The 23,762-nt window shown below is 41.7% G+C and overlaps 1 protein-coding gene and 1 pseudogene across 4 annotated transcripts in view; both read right to left on the bottom strand.

Annotated features, from left to right (window-relative positions):
- Nucleotides 1-6,909, bottom strand: part of EED (embryonic ectoderm development) — a 31,137-nt gene extending 24,228 nt beyond the window's left edge. The window contains exons 1-2 of one of the 4 annotated variants that reach the window (XM_055581558.1): nucleotides 6,441-6,909; nucleotides 1,530-1,682 (exon numbers count right to left, since the gene is read on the bottom strand). In XM_055581558.1, coding sequence (XP_055437533.1) covers nucleotides 1,530-1,682; nucleotides 6,441-6,554 — 267 coding nt within the window. In that variant the 5' untranslated portion in view covers nucleotides 6,555-6,909. The remainder of the gene's footprint in view (nucleotides 1-1,529; nucleotides 1,683-6,440) is intronic. The other 3 variants (XM_055581560.1, XM_055581559.1, XM_055581557.1) reach the window with 3 other exon arrangements.
- An 8,945-nt stretch (nucleotides 6,910-15,854) lies between these two features.
- LOC129653829 (60S ribosomal protein L5-like) lies at nucleotides 15,855-16,850 on the bottom strand (annotated as a pseudogene).
- Between the last annotated feature and the right edge of the window lie 6,912 nt (nucleotides 16,851-23,762).

Genomic DNA, 23,762 nt, shown 5'->3' with positions numbered 1-23,762 from the left:
AAAAATATGTTAGTCCAGTTTTCACATTTTAAAATACTGGTGCATGATAAAACTATGTAACAATTAAAGACTTAGAGGTTAGGTAACAAGTACTCATCAATGAAAATACTTTAATAGTTGCTCTCTATCTTCTTAAACCCAAATGGCATGCTTTTGAATCAAAATATAATGGATAATTGTGACAAATGCATTTAATCTCTTAGGACCCAATTTATTTTTCTGAAATAACAAATAACCTGAGAGTTAATACAGTTTCTCCAGTACTCATTAAACGTTTTCTGGTTGAATTCTTCCCTTGTGAAGTGAAGAAAATTGATTCCATTCAAATCACTGCTCTCTATTAGTTCTATAGAAACAATTTTAAATTACTTTGAATTTGGATCCTAAAAGAAAACCACCTAAGAAGTTTTATAATGAACAAGAACACTTGGAAGTGGGGGCTGGGGAGGCAGTGGGCTGTAGCTCCACAGTTATCAGGAGGTTATAAGGAAGTACATAAAAAACAAGCATTCCGTTTTTTGTTTTTTAATTGGAGCAAAGCTGATGAACAATGTGGTGTCAGTCTCAGGTGCACAGCAACGTGATTCAGCCCCACACACACACACACACCCACACCCATTCTTTTTTAAACTCTTTTGCCATCTAGGTTACCACAGAGTACTGAGCAGAGTTCCCTCTGCTAAAAGTATTCAGTTTTGTTCATAAAGTTATTTTTTAGCCTTAGGATTTTACTGGCAATTTCCTGATGTTTAACAGTAACTTTCATACTCACTTTAAGGCACTTTAAAGTCTGACAACTTTCATTTCTTATCCTTTAAAAAGCCACAGTTTTAGGCTTTGGAAATATTTAATAAAAATAACACAGTTCAAACCATTTTCCAAATATACTACGTAAAAATAGGTTAATATACCTAAATATTAACATGAAACTACAAAGGGACACTTTGCTTTAGAAGAAAACACACACACACAAAAACACTGAAATTAATTTCTCTTCTTTTAAGAGAGTATAATTTGACACACACAACAATGAATTTTGCTACCTAGATAGGAAAATAATTTCCATATGGCCATAGTTTCTTATGCTTTTCAAAGACTTTAAAAGGATATTTAGATATTTTAAAAAGAATCTAACATATGCACAAGACACTATAATGTATATTTTTGCTCAGTATAGGAAAAATATCCCCAAATTAAAAAAACAGGAAATGAATATATAAGACACTTAAAATAAATATCAGTAAACATTTTTTAAAAATAAAAAGACTATTGAGAAAGACAGTAATCTAAATAACTCCAACCTATTATTTCTCCCAAATATTAACTATGCAAAACAAATTTTAATTTATACCTTTTTTCTTGAAAACAATTACAAGTAAGACTTAAATTTTTAAAGACTGACTTCCAACTATTATAACTTTAAAATTTTAACTTGACAGAGAACCTTGAGCATAAAATGTCTGCCATTGAGAAACCTGCAATCCTGAAACCCTGCATTCAGCCCATAGATTGTGTCTTTCTCCACATACCTTGAGACTATTTACACATTTGAAAGAATATTTGCATTTCTTTGATTTCCATTTTCCCTTCCCCCAACTCTTCCTTCCAGGTGCATTTGGCGTATTTGTAGGCGTATCAGGGCGTTCTGTGTTGGTACCGCTTTCTATACTGACAGCATCATCCTATAAGCAGCAAATCAGAAAAAACTATATGAAACAGCAATAATGTACTTAGGAAATGACTTCAAACTGGACAGCCGCTGACCAACGTAAAAGAAGTAATAAATCCTGCAAGAAATGAAAAAATGTATTCCTGCAAATGCATTACATTTGTGGATATTTGCTATTTCAGCAAAAATTTAAACAAAAAACTAATCCTGATGATGCTAATGGTAAGAATAATACTGCCTTTAAATAATAAAGCACTGGTTTGTGCCAGCCTTGACACTACATTGCCTCACTTCATCTTTACTGCTCTTCATACAAGATACTGTCATATAAGAAAGTGTTGCTTAGAGAGCCTAAGGTGGTGTCTTGCTGGTTAGGGTTGCTGGGATTGAAAACCAGAGCTGTGACTCCTAAATCTGACTGACTGACATGTCCTCATAGTTTATTTGACTGCTTGCTGCTCAGTTTGGAGCATGGCAATGGGTGGCTGTTTGATGCCAGTGTGTTAGTATTTCCTATTTTAGATGAAAATCCTGATTATCATTCAAACTCTGCTTATTTATAACACTTTAACCATTTAGAAACCTTTTTAGGTTCTACTTATTATGTGCTATTTACCGGTGAAATCTGACTCATGGCTCTAAAATACTCATGATTCAGAACTCCAGAAGCTCACTATAAAGTAAAATCTTTCCAAATGCAGAAGTGACTATAAACCTTAAAATTTCACCTAATTTATAACCTGTCTCCAGTCCGCAAGATATATTAATGGTCCTCTACTCTCAGAAGAGGATTTCACTACCTCTTCCAATTACACATTCCAAAGTGTTCTCTGGAATAAAGAGATTTATTTAAACCTGTATCACCTTAGGGCAGTAGTTACTAAATTCATTACAGAGGAAGCTTTTTTCATGGAGTGCCCACTAACATCAATGAGAATACAGACTAGAAACCATTGCCCTAAGAGCTATTTTTAAAGTACTGCTTTCTAAAGTTAGTTTTATGATATTACAGAAAGTTAAAAATCCACTAGAATATCAAAAAATATCTAGATTGTAACTTAATGTAAACACAATCAGCTTTTAGATACAGAAAATACAAAACTATATTTATAGAGATTAGTTCCTAGGTCGAAATCACTGCTTTTTAATCTCTATTTCTTCCTACCTTTCAGTTGAATTTACAAAGTTAATTAAAATTTAGTGTAGAAAACAATTTTGTGTTTCATCGGAAAACCTCATGTCTACTGCACTTTTCTTCCATGTTATCAGATTCTAGTCTGCTTCAATGCCTTTGAACAATCTTACATCTCTTACACTGTGGACAGCCAAAGGCAGAGGTTCAAAATGTCTTCCCTTTCATTCTGAAGAAAAGTTTTGTCTCCATTTGCAATTTCATCTCTACATTCCTTTCATCTGTATAGTTTGTACTGTGTGACTTAAACTTAACCAGTTCCCTTACCTGAGTAAAATGTTTCTGAAAATTATCTTTAAACACTAGAGAAATGAAACAATACAATGGTCAGACATTTATTCACCAGCTTCTTTCCACTCTGGCTAAAGAGTCAACTGCTAATCAAGAAGCCACACAAAACATAGTAAATAACTGGAGAACATTACACACACACACCTTTAACTATTTAATTTACACACACACCTTTTACCTATTTAATTTACCCGTCTCCTCAAATAGTCAAATCAAGACAGAATCAAATGGAAACGCAATACACTCACAATGCTTTCATTTTATTTGCAAATTCAAACCTTTCCTGAGCATCTAGTATGTGCACAAGCTGATATCCACCTTGACTCCTCCTCCTCAAAGTACAGAATGGTACTGTATAACAGACATGGCACTACCCCCTTCATCTGCTCCACAAGGAAACGGGGATAGTAATTTGTCCCTTGATCTTGCCACAGGTTCCTTAAGCAAGTCAAGTCTTCAGATTCAGCCTTCTGATCTTATTACCAGGCAACAATCAATCAGTATTCTTTCAGAAGCCAATTATGCTGCACTTTTATGAAAAAGTTAATAAAATGGCAGATACACATACAATGAACTTAAAATAGGTCCGACATTAACTATACTTACTGTGCTGATCATTCAGCAATGCAAATACTGAATCATTATATTGTGCACCTAAAACTAATAACACAATGTTATTGGTCAATTATATCTAAATTTTTAAAAAGTTTAACGTCCTATCAGTTCTTTGATTCACTTTAACAGTATCAACTGCTCAGATTACCATAACTCCAACTTACAAATACCACATTCTTTCCTCCACTTGCCTTTGGCCTTCCTGTCATTATTTGGCTCCCTCAAGAGTTAAACCACTGCCCTTATTAGCTTTTTCTGAATTCATTTTTATACAAAGTTCTCTACTCCCTTTCTTTACTGCTTCTCTTAACCTATGTCCTATATCTGGGTCCCTGGATGGAATTCAGAGGGCCTGTGAACTTATGCAGTTGAATAAATTCATAAATAAATTTAAGACTGCATCTTAATTTTTACATTTTTAACTGAAATCTATTACTTCCTTCTATTATAATACAGGCAGTATATGTGCTAATGTTACTGTAGCTGTAACCTTCTCAGCAATGGAAATCATGAATTTTTATATTCCATTATAGTTGTTGCAGATCTCAAAAGCTGTCTATACCCATCAGTACTATCAGTCATTGTGAGGTCTAGTTACTTAATGTAATAAAGAAGTACTTTATTAAAACAAACCTGAAATTTGTTTTAAACAATTTTATAACTTCCTTATAATTTTATCATTGATTTTGTTTGTAATCTTATATTGTATTTTATACATTTGAAAATATTACTCTGAAGTTTCACAGGATTCATTAAAGTGTCCAAGGCAGAGAAAAGGTTAAAAGTCGCCATCTAAAGGAAGGAACCAAAACAAAGGCTTAGTCCAACCATGTAGCTCTGAATAGCTTCAGTATGCATCAAAGAATACATTCCTCTTAAGGGTCTGTAAAAAGAAAATAACTTTTCAATTTACTTAGTTCCCTGAAATTTTCCTCAGTCTAAATTGGGTATTGACATCTTCATTACATTTCTGCCTGATGAGTATCTGGAAGGGCCAGAAACACAAGTCTAGATAATATGATTACAAAATAAGGAATAATATTTAAATAACACTTGCATGGTATTTATGAACGGGGCATTCGGTTCAGCACTTTACCTATATTATCTCATTTAATCCTCATAAACATCCCAAGAGGTAAATACTGTTATTATCCCCATTTTTAAGATAAGAATCCAAGGAAACTAGGTAAAGTACCTAGATCAAGCAACCGGGTAAAGCAGTAGAGTGGCGGATTTTAACCTATCACCTGGATCCAGTTTGTGCTTCTAGTCACTAATCTAATCTGCCAAGAGAAATTTAAGAGAAGGTGGAAATAAAACAGATTCCAATGGCTGGAGTGAAGAGGGTCAAAAATGTTAGATCCCAATATATAAGATTGGAAAGCACAAACAGGAAAATAAAAAGATTTAAAGTAACAATCAACACTTACTAAGCCTTTCAGATATTTCAAGTCCAAATCCCACAAACTGACAACCCCCCAAATATCTTTCCTCTATCTGCAAAAAGAATTCTTTCCCATGTGTTCAGTGAAAATTTTGGTCTTGATACCATGCCATACATGTGCTTCAGTTGGTGTGTAAGATACACCATTTACTCTGAAAACTAGGCAAACTGAGAAAAAGAACTTACACCACCCTTCTGTAACACTTCAGAAGACATTCCCTCGGAGCGTTCACATTTTAGAGTATCACCTTTGAATGAACCCTCGAGACATTTTTTCCTGAACTTATTGGAATAAACTTAAAACATGAAACGGCAAATTAACGTCAATTCGGTTATCACTGGCGTCTCACCTAAACACAGTGGGGTCAACTGTTGGGACGGACTAGAGTTATGACTATTTTAAAAAAGTTTAAAAATCTGATTTCAGAGCACCTTTACACATGCGAGCCCACGAGCCTACACCTAAAGCCATCTACCTTTACCACAGTTGCCTAGTGTCTTCTAGGTTGTGCCCGTTATCCTAGTGAAAACCGACGAAAGACTAACTGTCCCTTCTCATCCTTTCCTCAAGAGTCGCTCCCCATCCAACTCTGGAGACGACTCTTGCAGTTCTCCTCCTCCAGAAGTGAGGCCGACTGTCAGGGGCACCCCTTCACCAACTAGACGGGAGCAAACACAAAAGCCCCTTTAAGAGAGTCACCGAAACCCCTGACGTCCGAGATCTGCTCTTCCCATCGTGGACTGCCTGGAAGGGTCTAAGAAGGACACGGTCCCTAAATCCCTTTTTTAAAAGTCCGTAACACACGCTGGCCCCTCCTTCCAACTGTCTTAGAAAAAAAAAAAAAAAAACACCTCTAACTTGCCTTTTAAACTACTGGAATCTCAGATCCGCACTTTGCCCCCCAAAGGCCCAAACTCTCCCCCTCCACGCAAAACGCTCTCGGGGCAGACCCCCTCCGACCCTCCGCCACCACGCTCTGGCCCCAGCCACACTCTCCTTCGCGAAGTTTCCTTTCGCTCTAGGCGCCCCAGCTCAAAAAAATCCCCTCAGAGACGAGTTCGATTTTCTCCTCCACGCCCGCGTTTTCCTCAGCAGAGCGGTGACACCTCTCCCTCCCCCCCACTCCACCTTACCACAGCCGTCCGCCCGCCCCCGCGCCCAGTTTAAAAAGAATTGAAAACTTTGACGGCCAAGTCCCGTCCGGACTGCCCTGGGGGGCTGCGCTCACATTCTCGTCTCCAGAGAGGTCCGGGTTGCTATTCTCGTCGCTGCTCAGCTTCTGCTTCTTGGCCGCAGGCATGTCTGTTCCCGCCGGCACTGTCGACACTTCCCTCTCGGACATATTCCTCCGCCTCCCTCCAGGTTCCTGCCGCCGGGGGCGGGGCCTCCGCCACACCGCCGTCAAGCAAGCCCGGCCGGAGCTTGCCGCAAAGCTGCCGCCGCCGCCACCGCCGCCGCTCCCCCCACTGTCGCAAACCGCGCCCAGCCGCCGAGGCGGGCGTGCGTGCGACCCCGCCACACTGCTGAAAAAGGGGCGCGCGCGCGCGCGCCCTCCCGCGCGGCTTCCCGGGTCCTTCCCTGTCCCCGCTCCCGTCTTGCCCTCTTCCCGCCGCCCTCCCGGCAGTTTGCACGGAGCGGGTGTGGGATCCGTCGGCTTCCGAGGGCAGTTATTTCCAACGTCCCCCTTCCCCGCGACCGCCCTGTAAAGGGAGAGGCGGAACTCTGAAGAGGGGGTGCCCCCTCACCCCCTTCCTCCTTCCAGAGACGGTTCAGCCGCAATTGGCCCAATCCTTCGATCCCCCGACCCCGCTGCGAGGACTCGAAAGTCTGTGGAATGGACGGGCCGACTCGGGTCCCGGGGGACGGGGGGAACCAGACGAGAAGTCGCCTCACGGTTCGGGCGTCTGTGCCGAGTGTTCTTCATCTTGAACTCGAGGAGTAACGGTGTCACGTTATGCGCGGAACTAGTCGCCACCTCACTTGCAGTTGAGAACAGAAATTCAAAAACTAGCGAGCCTCGCGCCTGTCTCCCCTGCCCAGCGAATGGAAGGTGCCCGCTAACAGGTGCGCATGCGCTGGGGCGTGTGCTCGCGCTTGGTTGTCCGGGCCCGCCTCCTCCAGGCCCCTCCTCTTGGAAATCTTGTTTTCCAACCAGGTAGTCTTCCACCGGGTTTCCGTGGCCAAGGATGGATCTCAAGGCGCTACCCAATTGTAGTCTCCTGAGTGCGTCCTAATTTCTTGATGAATATTTATTCTAGTGAATATTGGTCGCAAGGGATGATTATCCTCGTCCAATTAGTCCCAATATTGGATAGGACTTAAGTAGGAATACCCTAAAAGCATAATTCTAGACTCCCTTGAATTACATCCCAAAGTGCTTCCTTTATGTCTTAAAGAATGTTAATGGCCCTGAACAATGCCAAGGCCTGAAAAGCAATGTTCACCTCCAAATATGTATGAGACTGTGAGACTTAAATGACGGACAATATTTTTTTGGCATGATTTTGACAATAAAATTTTAGGGGAAGTCAACAAAAACTGTGATGTTTTACAAAAATGTTTGTGTTACGTCTGGGCTCTTGACAGGTGCTAAGCGCATTGGTGAGCCTCGTGGATTTGTTAGATGGGTCGTTAAGCCACATAACCAAAGGAGTAGCCCAGAAAAGGGGAACTATGATAAATAAAAGGCAGCCCTCTCTTACCTGCCTCTTTGGGAACTTAGCTGTGACTACTTAAATTTCTTGCCGTCATTGTCCTCATCTGTAAAAATGACGATTAAAGAAGGGACCTAACATTTCTTGAGCACTACTGGATGGTATCTACTTTTTTGTGTGTTCTAGAGTTCATTACATCACCCTTTGGATACAACAGTAGAGGAATGCCCCATCCATAAAATTCTAGTGTCCTTGAACTAGATGCCTTAACATATTGCAGATTGCAAGTCACTTCTTTTGGAGACAAGGAGAGAACTCTTGAGAATAAGAAAAGTAAGGCAGAGGCAGGGCAGAATTTACATGTTTTTGTAATGAAGATTCAAGAAAAAATAAGGAAGCTGAAAAAAAAGTTTGGATTTAGTATAGTAATTGCCCTTATTTGTTGAACCTCTAAAGTGCCAGGCACTGCTAACCAGTTAGTTGGCTAGAGAGAGATGAGACTAGTATGGAGTCTCCAGTGAGAAAGTAAGATGTGTCTTTGACATGTTCATGGGCAGAGACAAACATCCCCCACTTACCTGTTGAGAAGGATGTTTGTGAAATATAGTCCTACAACTAAAAGGGTAATCAACTAAAGTAATTCTAATCCAAATTACTCTTTGTATCTGGGATCAGTGGCAGCTGGGAAGTGGGCATCAACTTCTACTCATAAAATTTAAAAAGTGCTGAATGACTGTGAAACTCAATGGTGTCCTTTCAGGGGGCTCCAAAGAGCTCAGTACCACAGTCGTTTATCTCTAAGCAAAGGAAGAATTTGCAGCCATGAAATTAAAAGACGCTTACTCCTTGGAAGGAAAGTTATGACCAACCTAGATAGCATATTCAAAAGCAGAGACATTACTTTGCCAACAAAGGTCCGTCTAGTCAAGGCTATGGTTTTTCCAGTGGTCATGTATGGATGTGAGAGTTGGACTGTGAAGAAAGCTGAGCGCTGAAGAATTGATGCTTTTGAACTGTGGTGTTGGAGAAGATTCTTGAGAGTCCCTTGGACTGCAAGGAGATCCAACCAGTCCATTCTAAAGGAGATCAGCCCTGGGAGGGATTGGGGGCAGGAGGAAAAGGGGACGACAGAGGATGAAATGGCTGGATGGCATCACTGACTCGATGGACATGGGTTTGGATGAACTCCGGAAGTTGGTGATGGACAGGGAGGCCTGAGTGCTGCAATTCATGGGGTTGCAAAGAGTCAGACATGACTGAGCGACTGAACTGAACCGCACTGAAAGTGACAGGTAAACGATTTGTTAGAATAGGGTGCTTGTGATGTTTACAAGCAGGTGGGCGAGGGGGTACTGTGCCCTGAGTACTTAGTGGGTTACATTTTTATAGTCAGAGGTAGAGAGGGGAAGAGGCGAAGACCTTCTTTGTCTTTCTTGAGTAGACCTCATGCTTCCATCATCAGTTTCTCCTCCAGGTCGGACAGGGAAGTTTTCATGTCCTTACATGGTCAAGCTAAGTTCAGAGTTATTGTTTTTTATGTGTGCAGAGTATGTCCTAAGCATCACTAACCTATTGAGCTCACTGGGCAGGATTTCGGTCTCATGCCACCATTGTTTTATTGTTTGGGGTTGTGTCCTGTGCTTCTAGTACATGGTTTTGTTGCTAAGCAAGCCTGCGTGGTTAAGTAAATGAGCTCTCCTGAGTAATCATTAATTTGTGGGATCTCCCGTATTTTTTCCTGCTTACAATCCCCTAGTAGGACTAGCTATTTAATCACCTACTTTGTCCCTTTACTCTGTCCCTTTCATTTGGATAAAGGACACATATGGAAGGAAGATGTCTTTCAGCATTCGTAAGACCCATAACAAAACAAAAATATTTTTAAAGAGTTTTGTTAAAACTTGGAGGGATAGTTTTAAAGTTTTGCACAATGAATCAGAGATAAATAGAAATTAGTTAATACTTGTTGTTGCTAATGTTAAAAAATTATTCTGACGCTTGTTAAAACAGTACTATCATGATAAATGTCAAGACTGTCACAGTAGAGAGAGATAGGGCTCAGCTCTGAATACAGCAAGGGTAGGTGGGGATGTATAACCAAGGAGAACAGTGAGGCGTGAAGGAGTTAGGCTTGTCACTTGCAATATGTTGCTTTGGTATATTAATTTTTTAACATATATATCTATATATTTATTTGGCTGAGCTGGGTCTTGGTCCTGCATGTTGATGCAGGACCTTCAGTCTTCGTGGTGCCTGTGAACTAGTTGGGGTATATGGTATCTAATTCTCCAAACAGGGATTTGAACCCCAGTCCCTGGCATTGGGAGCTTGAAGTCTTAGCCACTGGACCACCAGGGAAGTAATAATTCTGAGGTGAAGACACTTTGAAAAACAGACTTCTTTGAGCTCCACTTTTCTGCCTAAAGATAGTCCTCCAAAAGGAACTGAACTGTCATAAATTCCCTCCCCATTAGTTTCGGCAATCGGGGAAGATTAACTCTAATCACCAAAGAAGAGACTAGAAGTCAGGACTCAACACCACACCCAGAGAAATTTTTCAACACACTGTCATTACCTCCCCTCTATTCTGAGCCCATTCATCTTTCTAAAACATTACTGTTGCCGAAGTGGCATACATCTCCTTCCCCTTCCCCTTCCCCTACTGAGATTGGTATAAACTGTCAAAGATCACTGCTTTTTTAGATATTCAATTTTCCCCCCATGATGCCCCTGTGCATGTGTTATTAAAAATTAGTAGATTTATATACCTTTTATTTTGGTAACTTGCTTGCTTTTAGTTTGTTTCTTAGGCATAGCTATCAAACCTAGAAGGTTAGAGGGAAAGTCTTGTCTCCCCTTCAGGGAAGTTGGTGGGTGGAAATTTGCTAAAGGAGACATCAAGAGTAGGGGAATTCTTCCTAATCCAACTCTCCAGGGTTCAGTTCAGTTCAGTTCAGTTCAGTTCAGTGGCTCAGTCGTGTCTGACTCTTTGCGACCCCATGGACTGCAGCACATCAGGCCTCCCTGTCCATCACCAACTCCCGGAGTTCACCCAAACCCATGTCCATTGAGTCAGTGATACCATTCAGCCATCTCATCCTCTGTCGTCCCCTTCTCCTCCTGCCCCCAATCCCTCCCAGCATCAGAGTCTTTTCCAATGAGTCGACTCTTCCCATGAGGTGGCCAAAGTATTGGAGTTTCAGCTTCAGCATCAGTCCTTCCAAAGAACACCCAGGGCTGATCTCCTTTAGGATGGACTGGCTGGATCTCCTTGCAGTCCAAGGGACTCTCAAGAGTCTTCTCCAACACCACAGTTCAAAAGCATCAATTCTTTGGCGCTCAGCTTTCTTCACAGTCCAACTCTCACATCCATACATGACCACTGGAAAAACCATAGCCTTGACTAGATGGACCTTTGTTGGCAAAGTAATGTCTCTGCTTTTGAATATGCTGTCTAGGTTGGTCATAACTTTCCTTCCAAGGAGTAAGCGTCTTTTAATTTCATGGCTGCAGCCACCATCTGCAGTGATTTTGGAGCCCCCAAAAATAAAGTCTGACACTGTTTCCCCATCTATTTGCCATGAAGTGATGGGACCAGATGCCATGATCTTAGTTTTCTGAATGTTGAGCTTTATGCCAGGGTTATAAGATATCAAACCTGGAAAATTCTTTCCAAACCAACTTAGCAGAATTCTTGTGAAAACTGAATTAGGCAAGTCCTAGGATAAGGTCAAGTTGAGGACAGGGCTCAGAAGAGCCTGACTAATGTTTAGTTAAAGGGTCTTTAGTCAGGCTCCTCTGAACCCTCTTTTAATTTAACATGTAAAATATCACAGGTATGCTATTTAGAGTGCCATTCTTATGATACTAGTTTAATAAATACGAAAGACTACCTATTAAAAATCAAGTTTTTCAATACTGAATTCTCTTACTGTGAAAGATTTCAGAAACCATCACAGTTGGAGAGGTCTTACTACCTACATTTTACAAATGTGGAGGTAATTCCCTGGTGATCTGGTGGTTAGGACTCCAATCTGCTGAGGGCCCTGGATTCAGTCCCTGGTCGGGGAACAAAGATCCAGGAAGCCATGCGGTGGCCAAAAACAAAACAGATGTGTAGAACATGTGTGTGTTAGTTGCTCATTCATGTCTGATTCTTTGCAACCCCATGGACTGTAGCTCGCCAGTTTACTCTGTCCATGAAATTCTCCAGGCAAGAATAATGGAGATTATTCTCCAGGGGATCTTCCCAACTTTGGGATCAAACCTGGGTCTCCTAAATTGCAGGCAGATTCTTTCCCTCTGAACCACCAGGGAAACCCTGTGGAAAGCATGGTTCAGTGTGATTAAACAAGTTGCCCACAAGCACACAGCTCTTCCAAGTGATAGAGCTAAGGATCCTAATCAAGTCTGGTTGATCGGAAAGTACTTCTGCGTCAAGATGAAGGACCCGAGGCAACTCTAGACATGTGTATTTCTACTTACAGAGCTTGATGTCTAGAATACACAGTCTTTTACACACCACTGAAGAATATCAGAAGGCTGTCTCACTTGGGTCAGAAAGAGGAGATAACTGGAGAAACAGGAAATTCAAATAAAGTTTGAAGTTTTTTTAACAATTATATGTTCCAATTTCTTAATATTGGTAAGTGTACCATGGTAATGTAAGATGTTAATGAGAAAAACTTTCCAACTTTCCTGTAAAATTATCCCCTATGAAAAACTTTATTTAAAAAAAAATGTCTGTCTCATATCAGACTGTTGAGAACTCAGGTCAGAAATACCCGTTAACCTTCAAATAAGTACTTGATCTATTTTGGGAAACGTTCAAAGATAATCTATTTATAAAGAATGAAATTTTTTCACAGTCTACTTTGTGTTGCCTTTTAGTATTTTGTAAGCTTCATATCAGGAAATGAATTTCAAAAGCTAAATTAAATCCTTACCATTTCAATTGAAGTCTATTTCTCATTCATTCAACATTTTTTTGTCTCTTCTGCTTCATAAATAGCAGCTGTTCATCATCGCTCAGGCAGTGTGTAATCAGATGCTTGCAGATCCATTTTTCTCGGAAAAGAACATCATATGGCTTCTTTGAACATTTTAAAGTCAATCAGGAGGAATTTACTGAATGTCATTTATGTGCAAAGCAGTGTGGTAATTGTGGGGGAGGGTGGGGGAGGGAAAGAGGGAAAATAAGAGGATCTACCTAGTCTTCCCGGAGAAGGCAATGGCACCCCACTCCAGTACTCTTGCCTGGAAAATCCCATGGACGGAGGAGCCTGGTAGGCTGCAGTCTATGGGGTCGCTAAGAGTCAGACACGACTGAGCGACTTCACTTTCACTTTTCACTTTCATGCATTGGAGAAGGATATGGCAACCCACTCCAGTGTTCTTGCCTGGAGAATCCCAAGGACAGGGGAGCCTAGTGGGCTGCCGTCTATGGGGTCGCACAGAGTCGAATACGACTGAAGCGACTTAGCAGCAGCAGCAGCAACCTAGTCTTCCTGCAGTGAAAAATGTCTCGTGCGTTTCAGAAATATTTGCTGAGTGCTCCCTCATAGCTCAGTCCATAAAGAATCTGCCTGCAATGCAGGAGACCCGGGTTTGATTCCTGGGTCAGGAAGATCCCCTGGAGAAGGCAATGGCAACCCACTCTAGTATGCTTGCCTGGAGAATCCCATGGTCAGAGGAGCCTGGCAGGCTACAGTCCATGTGATCGCCAGAGTTGGACACGACTGAACGACTAAACCACTACCACCACCGCTGTGTGCCAGGCGCTGTTCTAGGTGTTAGAAATACTTGATAATAAAACTAGACAGTTTCCTAGTGACATAGAGCTTACTGTGTCGTGGGGGAAATAAACAGTAACCAAAGATTCACGCAGATAAAGGTAAAACTACAACTGTGAAGTATTATGAAGAGAAAGTACAAAACCGGGACTGCTGTTAGTCCATATAGTGTCTTTGTGCTATTTTTCAAGAGGCACCTCCATAGGCAGAAACAACCCAGCTTGACAAGCAGACTGTGCCTTCGATGAATTAGAAAAAGGCAGCCCTTTGGCCGGGTGACACAGCCTTGACCTTTGTGCAAGGCATTGTAAGTGGACTAGAGCAGATATCAGCCACCGTTACCTCAGCTGGGAACCGTTCTTTAGATGAATAACCTGCACGAGTGTACACAGCAGCCCTACAGAAGGTTCCGTGGACACACAGTTAAGTAGGATTTGGTACGGTTTCCCTGCAAAACAGGGAATAAGAACCAAAGGAGAATGGGAGTTAACCAGGTGAAAAGAAAGAGCAAGAAACATTCCAGGGAGTGGTAGCAACATGTGCAAAGGCCCTGGTGCAGGATAGGAATGTATACCATTGGAAAACTGAAAGGTCGCTGCTGGAGAAGGACTGAAACAGTGACAGGAGGAGTGCTGACAGATAAGGTTAGAGAAAGCAGGTAGGGGTCAGATCATGTGGAGCCTTGTAGACCAGCTTAAGACTGCAATGTGAAAATAGATCTCCTGCTGATAAGACTCACACAGAAAGAACTCAAAGGGCATTAATTTATTTCATCTTAATTTTTTGTTGGCATTGCATTTAAGTGCAGCAAAATTCACAGATCTTCAGTACACAGATTGGTGGGTTTTAACACAAGCATATACCCACGCTGTCTGCTTTCCTCCTGCCTCTTTCTGTTCGAACCCCCACCCCACCCTCTAGGGAAAACACTATTATGGATTTGTGCGCCTTCTATTAGTTTTGCCTATTCTAGAACTTCATGTAAAAGGAACAATTCTTTTGTCTCTGACTGCTTTTTATTTTTTTTAATTTATTTATATTTGACTGTACTGGGTCTTTGTTGCTGTGCAGACTTTTCTCTAGTTGCAGCAAGTGGGGCTACTCTGTAGTTACAGCGTATGGACTGCTCACTGCAGCGGCTTCTCCTGTTGCAGAGCATGGGCTCCAGGGCACAAGGGCTTCAGGAGTCGCGGCTCCTGGGCTCTAGAGCACAGCAGAGTTAGTAGTTGTGGTACACAGGCTTAGTTGCTCCAAGACTGTAGAATCGTCCCAGACCAGGGATTGAACCCTTGTCCCCTGCACTGGCATGTGGATTCTTAACCACTGAACCACCAGCAAAGTCCTGTCTCTGACTTCTTTTGCTCGGCATAATGTTTTTGAGATTTATAAAATGGTGTTAATTACCTGGATCGTTGTTGTTGTTTAGTTGCTAAGTCGTGTCTGATTCTTTGTGACCCCATGGACTGTAGCCCTCCAGTTTCCTCTGTCCAGGATTCTCTGGGCAATAATACTGGAGTGGGTTGCCATTTCCTTCTTCAGAGGATCTACCCGACCCAGGGATCAGACCCACATCTCCTGCATTGGCAGATGGATTCTTTACCACTGAGCCACCAGGGAAGCCCAGTTATCTGGATCAGTGGGTCCCAAACTATAAGAGGCTTTTAAGTCAGCTGAATATCTTGTTAAGTCACAGTTTAACAGACTCCACCCCGGAACCTCTGATGCACTGTGTTGAGAAAGGGCCCTTTCGTGTACATTTCCAATAAACTGAAGGATATGCCTGAGCTGCTGATTCAAGAACCACACTTTCAGAACCACTGGTCTAGATGATAAATTCAGAAATGCCTTATGAACAGTTTCTAGAAATTTAGCTATTCACTTAGTAAACATATTTTTATGGTAAAGTGTCTGCCTACAATGCAGGAGACCCGGGTTTGATCCCGGGGTCGGGAAGATCCCCTGGAGAAGGAAATGGAAACCCACTCCAGTATTCTTGCCTGGAGAATCTCCTGGATGGAGGAGGCTGGCGGGCTACAGTCCATGGAGTTGCAAAGAATCAGACACGACTGAGCAACTTCACTTCACTTCACTTTACTTCATGTGCCAGGCACTTTCTAGGTCCTGGGGATTCAAAATTAACTAAAATATTATTATTATTATTATTTTTCTTGTTCAATAAGTTTATTATTGTCTTATCTGAAAAATCTTGATAGAAAATTGTGGTTTGGTTTAACTCTCAGCAGCTCATTCCTGAGCTCTAAGGAAGCTTGCCTTCTTCTGAGCTACCCGATCTTTCTTCTGGGCAAGTGACATTTTGGGACAGTTCCACCTCTTCTTTTTAACTTCTTTCTTAGGTTTCTTCTCATACACTGGATTCTCTAGTATTGCAACATGAGCTTTCTTATACATTTCCTCCATCATGTCTGGAGTTACGTTGTTCTTTATGTACTGAGAATTGTTTCTTGTGAGCATCTTCATCTTCTTCAATCAGGTAACGCATGTAATCTGCAACGTTTTGCCCCATGATGTGCTTTCAGTGTACCTCAGCACTGAAGTCTTTGCTTTCTGAATCATAACCAGGGAACCGTTTGGTACTGTGAGGGATAGACAAGCCTCCATCGACAGCTCCCTTTAGGGCCCCAAAAACTTTATTCCCGGCAGTAGTTCTGGCAAGTCCTGCATCCAAGTAACAGGTGAAGGCACCAGGTTGACCATCAATGCTTTCCACATTGTATTCATCTCCAGTCACCTAAACTTGGCCTTCATAAATTTTGTCCATACCAAACCTATTAAGAAGCCTGCAGGCCAGCAGCAGGCCAGTTACAATATACTGCAGCATAATTTGTCAGGCCAACCTTCACACCATATTTTGGGAGTTCGTGAGCATAAGCTGCACAAGCTATCATATCTCCTTCTATACGGGCATAAGCAATCTGACAAATGATATCTCTGTTCGTTACACGAGCAATCATTCTGTATTTAGGTGTGTTGTGCTTATTTTTATCTTGGATTACCAATCGTTTCCGAGCATAATAGTCAGTTTTGCCCTCTCGCCTTCTTCTGAATTTCACTTGGTATCTCTTGAAGTAGGCCTTGTTCTTGACAACTTTAACAAACCCCATCCTGCGGAACAGAACCCCGACTCCGCGGCTTGCCACAGAGCTGCAGAACCAGCATGGCTCCGGAGGGGAAAAAGGCTAACTAAAATATTATGCTTCTCCTCGAGTAACTGACAGTCTGGTTTTTCATCCAGAAGACAGGTAAACCAAATGCATATTTCCAGCTGTCTGAGAAAGTCTCTTCACTCAATAATGGACAAAATATTTTAAAAGAGAAAGTGCTCTTGCTTTCCAAAATCGATAAACCACTAAGAGTAAAGCAAGACTGTCTAATCATTCCCATCTTACACACAGGGCTCCTCACTGCCATGGCTGAATAAAAAGACGATCCCTTAGATTGACTTTACCGAGTGTTTTCTTTATTGAGTGCGTCCAGTACTGTGGAAAGTGTTTTCCATGCAGCTTGCCCTTTAATTCTCTCAATAACTCTGTGAAGCCAGTACCGTATTATCTGCTTCTTATGGATGAGGGAAGAGTAGCTGGAGAGGTTAAGGCACTAGAGAAAGGCCACTCAAAAAGCGAGTGGGAGAATCAGAATTCAAACCCACATCTGGCTGACCCATGTGCTAGTCCTTTTTATCACTAACATTCAGCTTTCTAGAAGAAAATAGCCTTCATGAATTATTATAGTGATTAAATACAAATGAGTCCTATAATAGAAATTCCCAACACTGAATACAGAACTAGAATAGGATGGGTAGGGGGATATATAATACTAATTGAGTGGACATATGAGAAGTCTTCATAAAGAGGTGGCAATTATCTTGGAAAATACATTTTTATCAGTCTTTTCTAACAGAATCTGAGAGGCAAAGACAACTCAGTGGATGCAAATACTGTATTCCAATCACAGGAAAAGCACACTCCATTGTGAATAAAGGAAAGTTTATTGGGATCAGGGATAGCCTGAATAAAATCTCTCTCGTGATTATGCAGTGACTTTGCTTACCAAATACTACCTTATAATCATTAGTTTGACTTTCTGGTTTCCTTGATAACAAGAAGACAGTGCTCTAAAGAGTAGACGTTCGTGTTTTTGTCACTGGAGAGGTATATTTTACAGCATGATGTTAATACTTGGGCATATCGTTTATAAATGGGTGTCTTGTTAGTTGGGAAGGGGCCAGATTATGAAAAGCCTTCTGCCATTAGTCTGTAAATAATGGGTGGTCAAAGAAGAGTTCTCCCTTTGGCAGACGTCAGTGGGTACGACTGGAGGCAGGGAGATGAACTCCAAGGCCACTGCTGCAGATCTGAAGTCAGTGCCAAAGAAGATGGGAGGTAAAGAGTTGTTTCCAAAGGCATTTAAGAGACATAATCAACTGGACTCGGTAATTCATGGAATGTGAGGGATGAAGAGAGAGGGGCATAGAGTGACTCAGGTTAATAGTATGCCTGAATTCCTGGGTGGTGGTATCTCTAAATAAGATAAGAAAAAATAGGAGGAGAAGCAAGTGGAATTTTTAACTTTCAGTGTTGAGCAGAGAGATGTGTGATTTTACTTCTCCCCGAATCTAAATATGGTCTTTAAGAGCCAGTGGAAATGATAATAATCTGTCCTTTATCTAAGGGAAGAGTTAGCTAAAAAAAATAGAGTTAATTCTAATGTTTTATGCTGTCAAAAGAGTTTTGTGTGAGCATTAAATGAGACAATCTGTGTAGGAGAGACTGAAACATTTGTTACTGCATGAAAAGTTGTTGAATGATAAATATATTTTGTTTTTTGGAAGAAGAGCTTGCTTGGGCTTTAAAATCACCAGCCTTGATTTTAGGAATAATAAGATTTTATCCACAATGTCCTTCTTATAAAATAAAAGTTTAAAAAAGTTAGGATGAAATTGGGTTTTGATAGTGGTACAGCAATAAAGAACCCACCTGCTCATGCAGGAGATGCAAGAGATGCAGGTTTGGTCCCTGGCTCAGGAAGATTCCCTGGAGAAGGAAATGGCAACCCTCTCCAGTATTCTTCCTGGAAAATCCCATGGACAGAGAAGCCTGGAAGGCTGCCAAAGAGAAGGACACGACTTAGCGACTAAACAACAGCAAGAAGAAAAACATATTTTGATTATAATCCTACAGAAAGGCAATGCCAAAGAATGTTCAAACTACCGCACAGTTGCACTCATCTCATATGCTAGAAAAAGTAATGCTCAAAATTCTCCAAGCCAGGCTTCAACAGTATGTGAACTGTGAACTTCCAGATGTTCAAGCTGGATTTAGAAAAGGCACAGGGACCAGAAATCAAATTGCCAACATCCACTGGATCATGGAAAAAGCAAGAGAGTTCCAGAAAAACATCTACTTTTGCTTTATTGACTACACCAAAGCCTTTGACTGTGTGGATCACAATAAACTGGGGAAAATTCTGAAAGAGATGGGAATACCAGACCACCTGACCTGCCTGCTGAGAAATCTGTTTGCAGGTCAAGAAGCAACAGTTAGAACTGGACATGGAACAACAGACTGGTTCCAACAGTTCTGGAAAGGCGTACGTCAGGCTGTATATTGTCACCCTGCTTATTTAACTTATATGCAGAGTACATCATACGAAATGCCAGGCTGGATGAAGCACTAGCTGGAATCAAGATTGCCAGGAGAAATATCAATAACCTCAGATATGCAGATGGCAGCACCCTTATGGCAGAAAGTGAAGAAGAACTAAAGAGCCTCTTGATGAAAGTGAAAGAAGAGAGTGAAAAAGTTGGCTTAAAGCTCAACATTCAGAAAACTAAGATCATGGCATCCTATCCCATCACTTCATGGCAAATAGATGGGGAAAGAATGGAAATAGTGAGAGACTTTGTTTTGGGGGGCTCCAAAATAACTGCAGATGGTGACTGCAGCCATGAAATTAAAAGACACTTGCTTTTTGGAAGAAGCGCTATGACAAACCTAGACAGCATATTAAAAAGCAGAGACATTACTCTACCGACAAATGTCCATCTAATCAAAGCTATGGTTTTTCCAGTAGTCATGTATGGATGTCAAAGTTGGACTATAAAGAAAGCTGAGTGCCAAAGAATTTATGCTTTTGAAGGTGTTGGAGAAGACTCTTGAGAGTCCCTTGGACTGCAAGGAGATCCAACCAGTCCATCCTAAAGGAAATAAGTCCTGAATATTTATTGGAAGGACTGATGCTGAAGCTGAAACTCCAGTACTTTGGCTACCTGATGCAAAGAACTACTCATTGTTCTTTCCCCGATGCTGGAAAAGATCAAAGGCAGAAGAAGAAGGGGAAGATAGAGGATGAGATGATTGGATGGCATCACCAATGCGATGGACATGAGTTTGAGTAGGTTCCAGGAGTTGGTGATGGACAGGGAAGCCTGGAGTGCTGCAGTCCATGGGGTCGCAAAGAGTTGGACACAACTGAGCAACCGAACTGACTTGATCTTCTGAGACATTATCTGATTATAACTATCTTAAGGTAAGGAGCAGCGGCTGCACTTTGCTGGAGCAGCCGTGAAGAGATACCCCACATCCAAGGTAAGAGAAACCCAAGTAAGACGGTAGGTGTTGCAAGAGGGCATCAGAGGGTAGACACACTGAAACAATACTCACAGAAAACTAGTCAATCTAATCACACTAGGACCACAGCCTTGTCTAACTCAATGAAACTAAGCCATGCCCGTGGGGCAACCCAAGACGGGCGGGTCATGGTGGAGAGGGCTGACAGAATGTGGTCCACTGGAGAAGGGAATGGCAAACCACTTCAGTATTCTTGCCTTGAGAACCCCATGAGCAGTATGAAAAGGCAAAATGATAGGATACTGAAAGAGGAACTCCCCAGGTCAGTAGGTGCCCAATATGCTACTGGAGATCAGTGGAGAAATAACTCCAGAAAGAATGAAGGGATGGAGCCAAAGGAAAAACAATACCCATTTGTGGAAGTGACTGGTGATAGAAGCAAGGTCCAATGCTATAAAGAGCAATATTGCATAGGAACCTGGAATGTCAGGTCCATGAATCAAGGCAAATTGGAAGTGGTCAAACAGGAGATGGCAAGAGTGAATGTCGACATTCTAGGAATCAGCAAACTAAAATGGACTGGAATGGGTGAATTTAACTCAGAAGACCATTATATCTACTACTGTGGGCAGGAATCCCTCAGAAGAAATGGAATAGCCATCATGGTCAACAAAAGAGTTCAAAATGCAGTACTTGGATGCAATCTCAAAAACGACAGAATGATCTCTGTTCGTTTCCAAGGCAAACCATTCAATATCACAGTAATCCAAGTCTATGCCCCAACCAGTAATGCTGAAGAAGCTGAAGTTGAACGATTCTATGAAGACCTACAAGACCTTTTAGAACTAACACCCAAAAAAGATGTCCTTTTCATTATAGGGGACTGGAATGCAAAAGTAGGAAGTCAAGAAACACCTGGAGTAACAGGCAAATTTGGCCTTGGAATACGGAATGAAGCAGGGCAAAGACTAATAGAGTTTTGCCAAGAAAATGCACTGGTCATAGCAAACACCCTCTTCCAACAACACAAGAGAAGACTCTACACATGGACATCACCAGATGGTCAACACCGAAATCAGATTGATTATATTCTTTGCAGCCAAAGATGGAGAAGCTCTATACAGTCAACAAAAACAAGACCAGGAGCTGACTGTGGCTCAGATCATGAACTCCTTATTGCCAAATTCAGACTGAAATTGAAGAAAGTAGGGAAAACCACCAGACCATTCAGGTATAACCTAAATCAAATCCCTTATGATTATACAGTGAAAGTGAGAAATGGATTTAAGGGACTAGATCTTATAGATAGAGTGCCTGATGAACCATAGACTGAGGTTCATGACATTGTACAGGAGACAGGAATCAAGACCATCCCCATGGAAAAGAAATGCAAAAAAGCAAATTGGCTGTCTGGGGAGGCCTTAAAAACAGCTGTGAAAAGAAGAGAAGCGAAAAGCAAAGGAGAAAAGGAAAGATATAAGCATCTTGAATGCAGAGTTCCAAAGAATAGTAAGAAGAGATAAGAAAGCCTTCCTCAGAGATCAATGCAAAGAAATAGAGGAAAACAACAGAATGGGAAAGACTAGAGATCTCTTCAAGAAAATTGGAGATACCAAGGGAACATTTCATGCAAAGATGGGCTCGATAAAGGACAGAAATGGTATGGACCTAACAGAAGCAGAAGATATTAAGAAGAGGTGGCAAGAATACACAGAAGAACTGTACAAAAAAGATCTTCACAACCCAGATAATCATGATGGTGTGATCACTCACCTAGAGCCAGATATCCTGGAATGTGAAGTCAAGTGGGCCTTAGAAAGAATCACTACGAACAAAGCTAGTGGGGGTGATGGAATTCCAGTTGAGCTATTTCAAATCCTGAAAGATGATGCTGTGAAAGTGCTGCACTCAATATGCCAGCAAATTTGGAAAACTCAGCAGTGGCCACAGGACTGGAAAAGGTCAGTTTTCATTCCGATCCCAAAGAAAGGCAATGGTAAAGAATGCTCAAACTACCACACAATTGCACTCATCTCACACGCTAGCGATGTAATGCTCAAAATTCTCCAAGCCAGGCTTCAGCAATACGTGAACCATGAACTTCCTGATGTTCAAGCTGGTTTTAGAAAAGGCAGAGGAACCAGAGATCAAATTGCCAACATCCTCTGGATCATCGAAAAAGCAAGAGAGTTCCAGAAAAACATCTATTTCTGCTTTATTGACTATGCCAAAACCTTTGACTGTGTGGATCACAATAAACTGTGAAAAATTCTGAAAGAGATGGGAATACCAGACCACCTGACCTGCCTCTTGAGAAATCTGTATGCAGGTCAGGAAGCAACAGTTAGAACTGGACATGGAACAACAGACTGGTTCCAAATAGGAAAAGGAGTACGTCAAGGCTGTATAATGTCACCCTGCTTATTTAACTTATATGCAGAATACATCATGAGAAACGCTGGGAAGCAGCACAAGCTGGAATCAAGATTGCCGGGAGAAATATCAATAACCTCAGATATGCAGATGACACCACCCTTATGGCAGAAAGTGAAGAGGAACTAAAAAGCCTCTTGATGAAGCTGAAAGAGTAGAGTGAAAAAGTTGACTTAAAGCTCAACATTCAGAAGACGAAGATCATGGCATCTGGTCCCATCACGTCATGGCAAATAGTTGGGGAAACAGTGGAAACAGTGTCAGACTTTATTTTAGGGGGCTCCAAAATCACTGCAGATGGTGGCTGCAGCCATGAAATTAAAAGACACTTACTCCTTGGAAGGAAAGTTATGACCAACCTAGATAGCATATTCAAAAGCAGAGACATTACTTTGCCAACAAAGGTCCATCTAGTCAAGGCTATGGTTTTTCCTGTGGTCATGTATGGATGTGAGAGTCGGACTGTGAAGAAAGCTGAACGCCGAAGAATTGATGCTTTTGAACTGTGGTGTTGGAGAAGACTCTTGAGAGTCCCTTGGACTGCAAGGAGATCTAACCAGTCCATTCTGAAGGAGATCAGCCCTGGGTGTTCTTTGGAAGGAATGATGCTAAAGCTGAAACTCCAGTACTTTGGCCACCTTATGCAAAGAGTTGACTCATTGGAAAAGACTCTGAAGCTGGGAGGGATTGGGGGCAGGAGGAGAAGGGGATGACAGAGGATGAGATGGCTGGATGGCATCACTGACTCGATGGACGTGAGTCTGAGTGAACTCCAGGAGTTGGTGATGGACAGGGAGGCCTGGTGTGCTGCAATTCATGGGGTCACAAAGAGTCGGACACGACTGAGCAGCTGAACTGAACTGAACTATCTTCAGTGATTATCTTCTGAAACACTCAGTGCTCTGTTCAAATGTAAATCAAACTCAGCATTGTCCTTAGATGAAAATGCTAAGACAAAAGGATCTAGAAATTTGAACAAAGAGTTAATGTTTACTGAAGGTTTGCTATGTGCCTGGGACCTTGCATGATTTGTCTCATAATCTTCACCACATCCTTGCACCTCTATTTTACAGATGAAGAAGAA

This window comes from Bubalus kerabau, chromosome 5, assembly GCF_029407905.1.
Source record: "Bubalus kerabau isolate K-KA32 ecotype Philippines breed swamp buffalo chromosome 5, PCC_UOA_SB_1v2, whole genome shotgun sequence".
In the NCBI taxonomy this organism is placed as follows: domain Eukaryota; kingdom Metazoa; phylum Chordata; class Mammalia; order Artiodactyla; family Bovidae; genus Bubalus; species Bubalus kerabau.
This window is presented reverse-complemented; position numbering and strand designations above follow the sequence as displayed.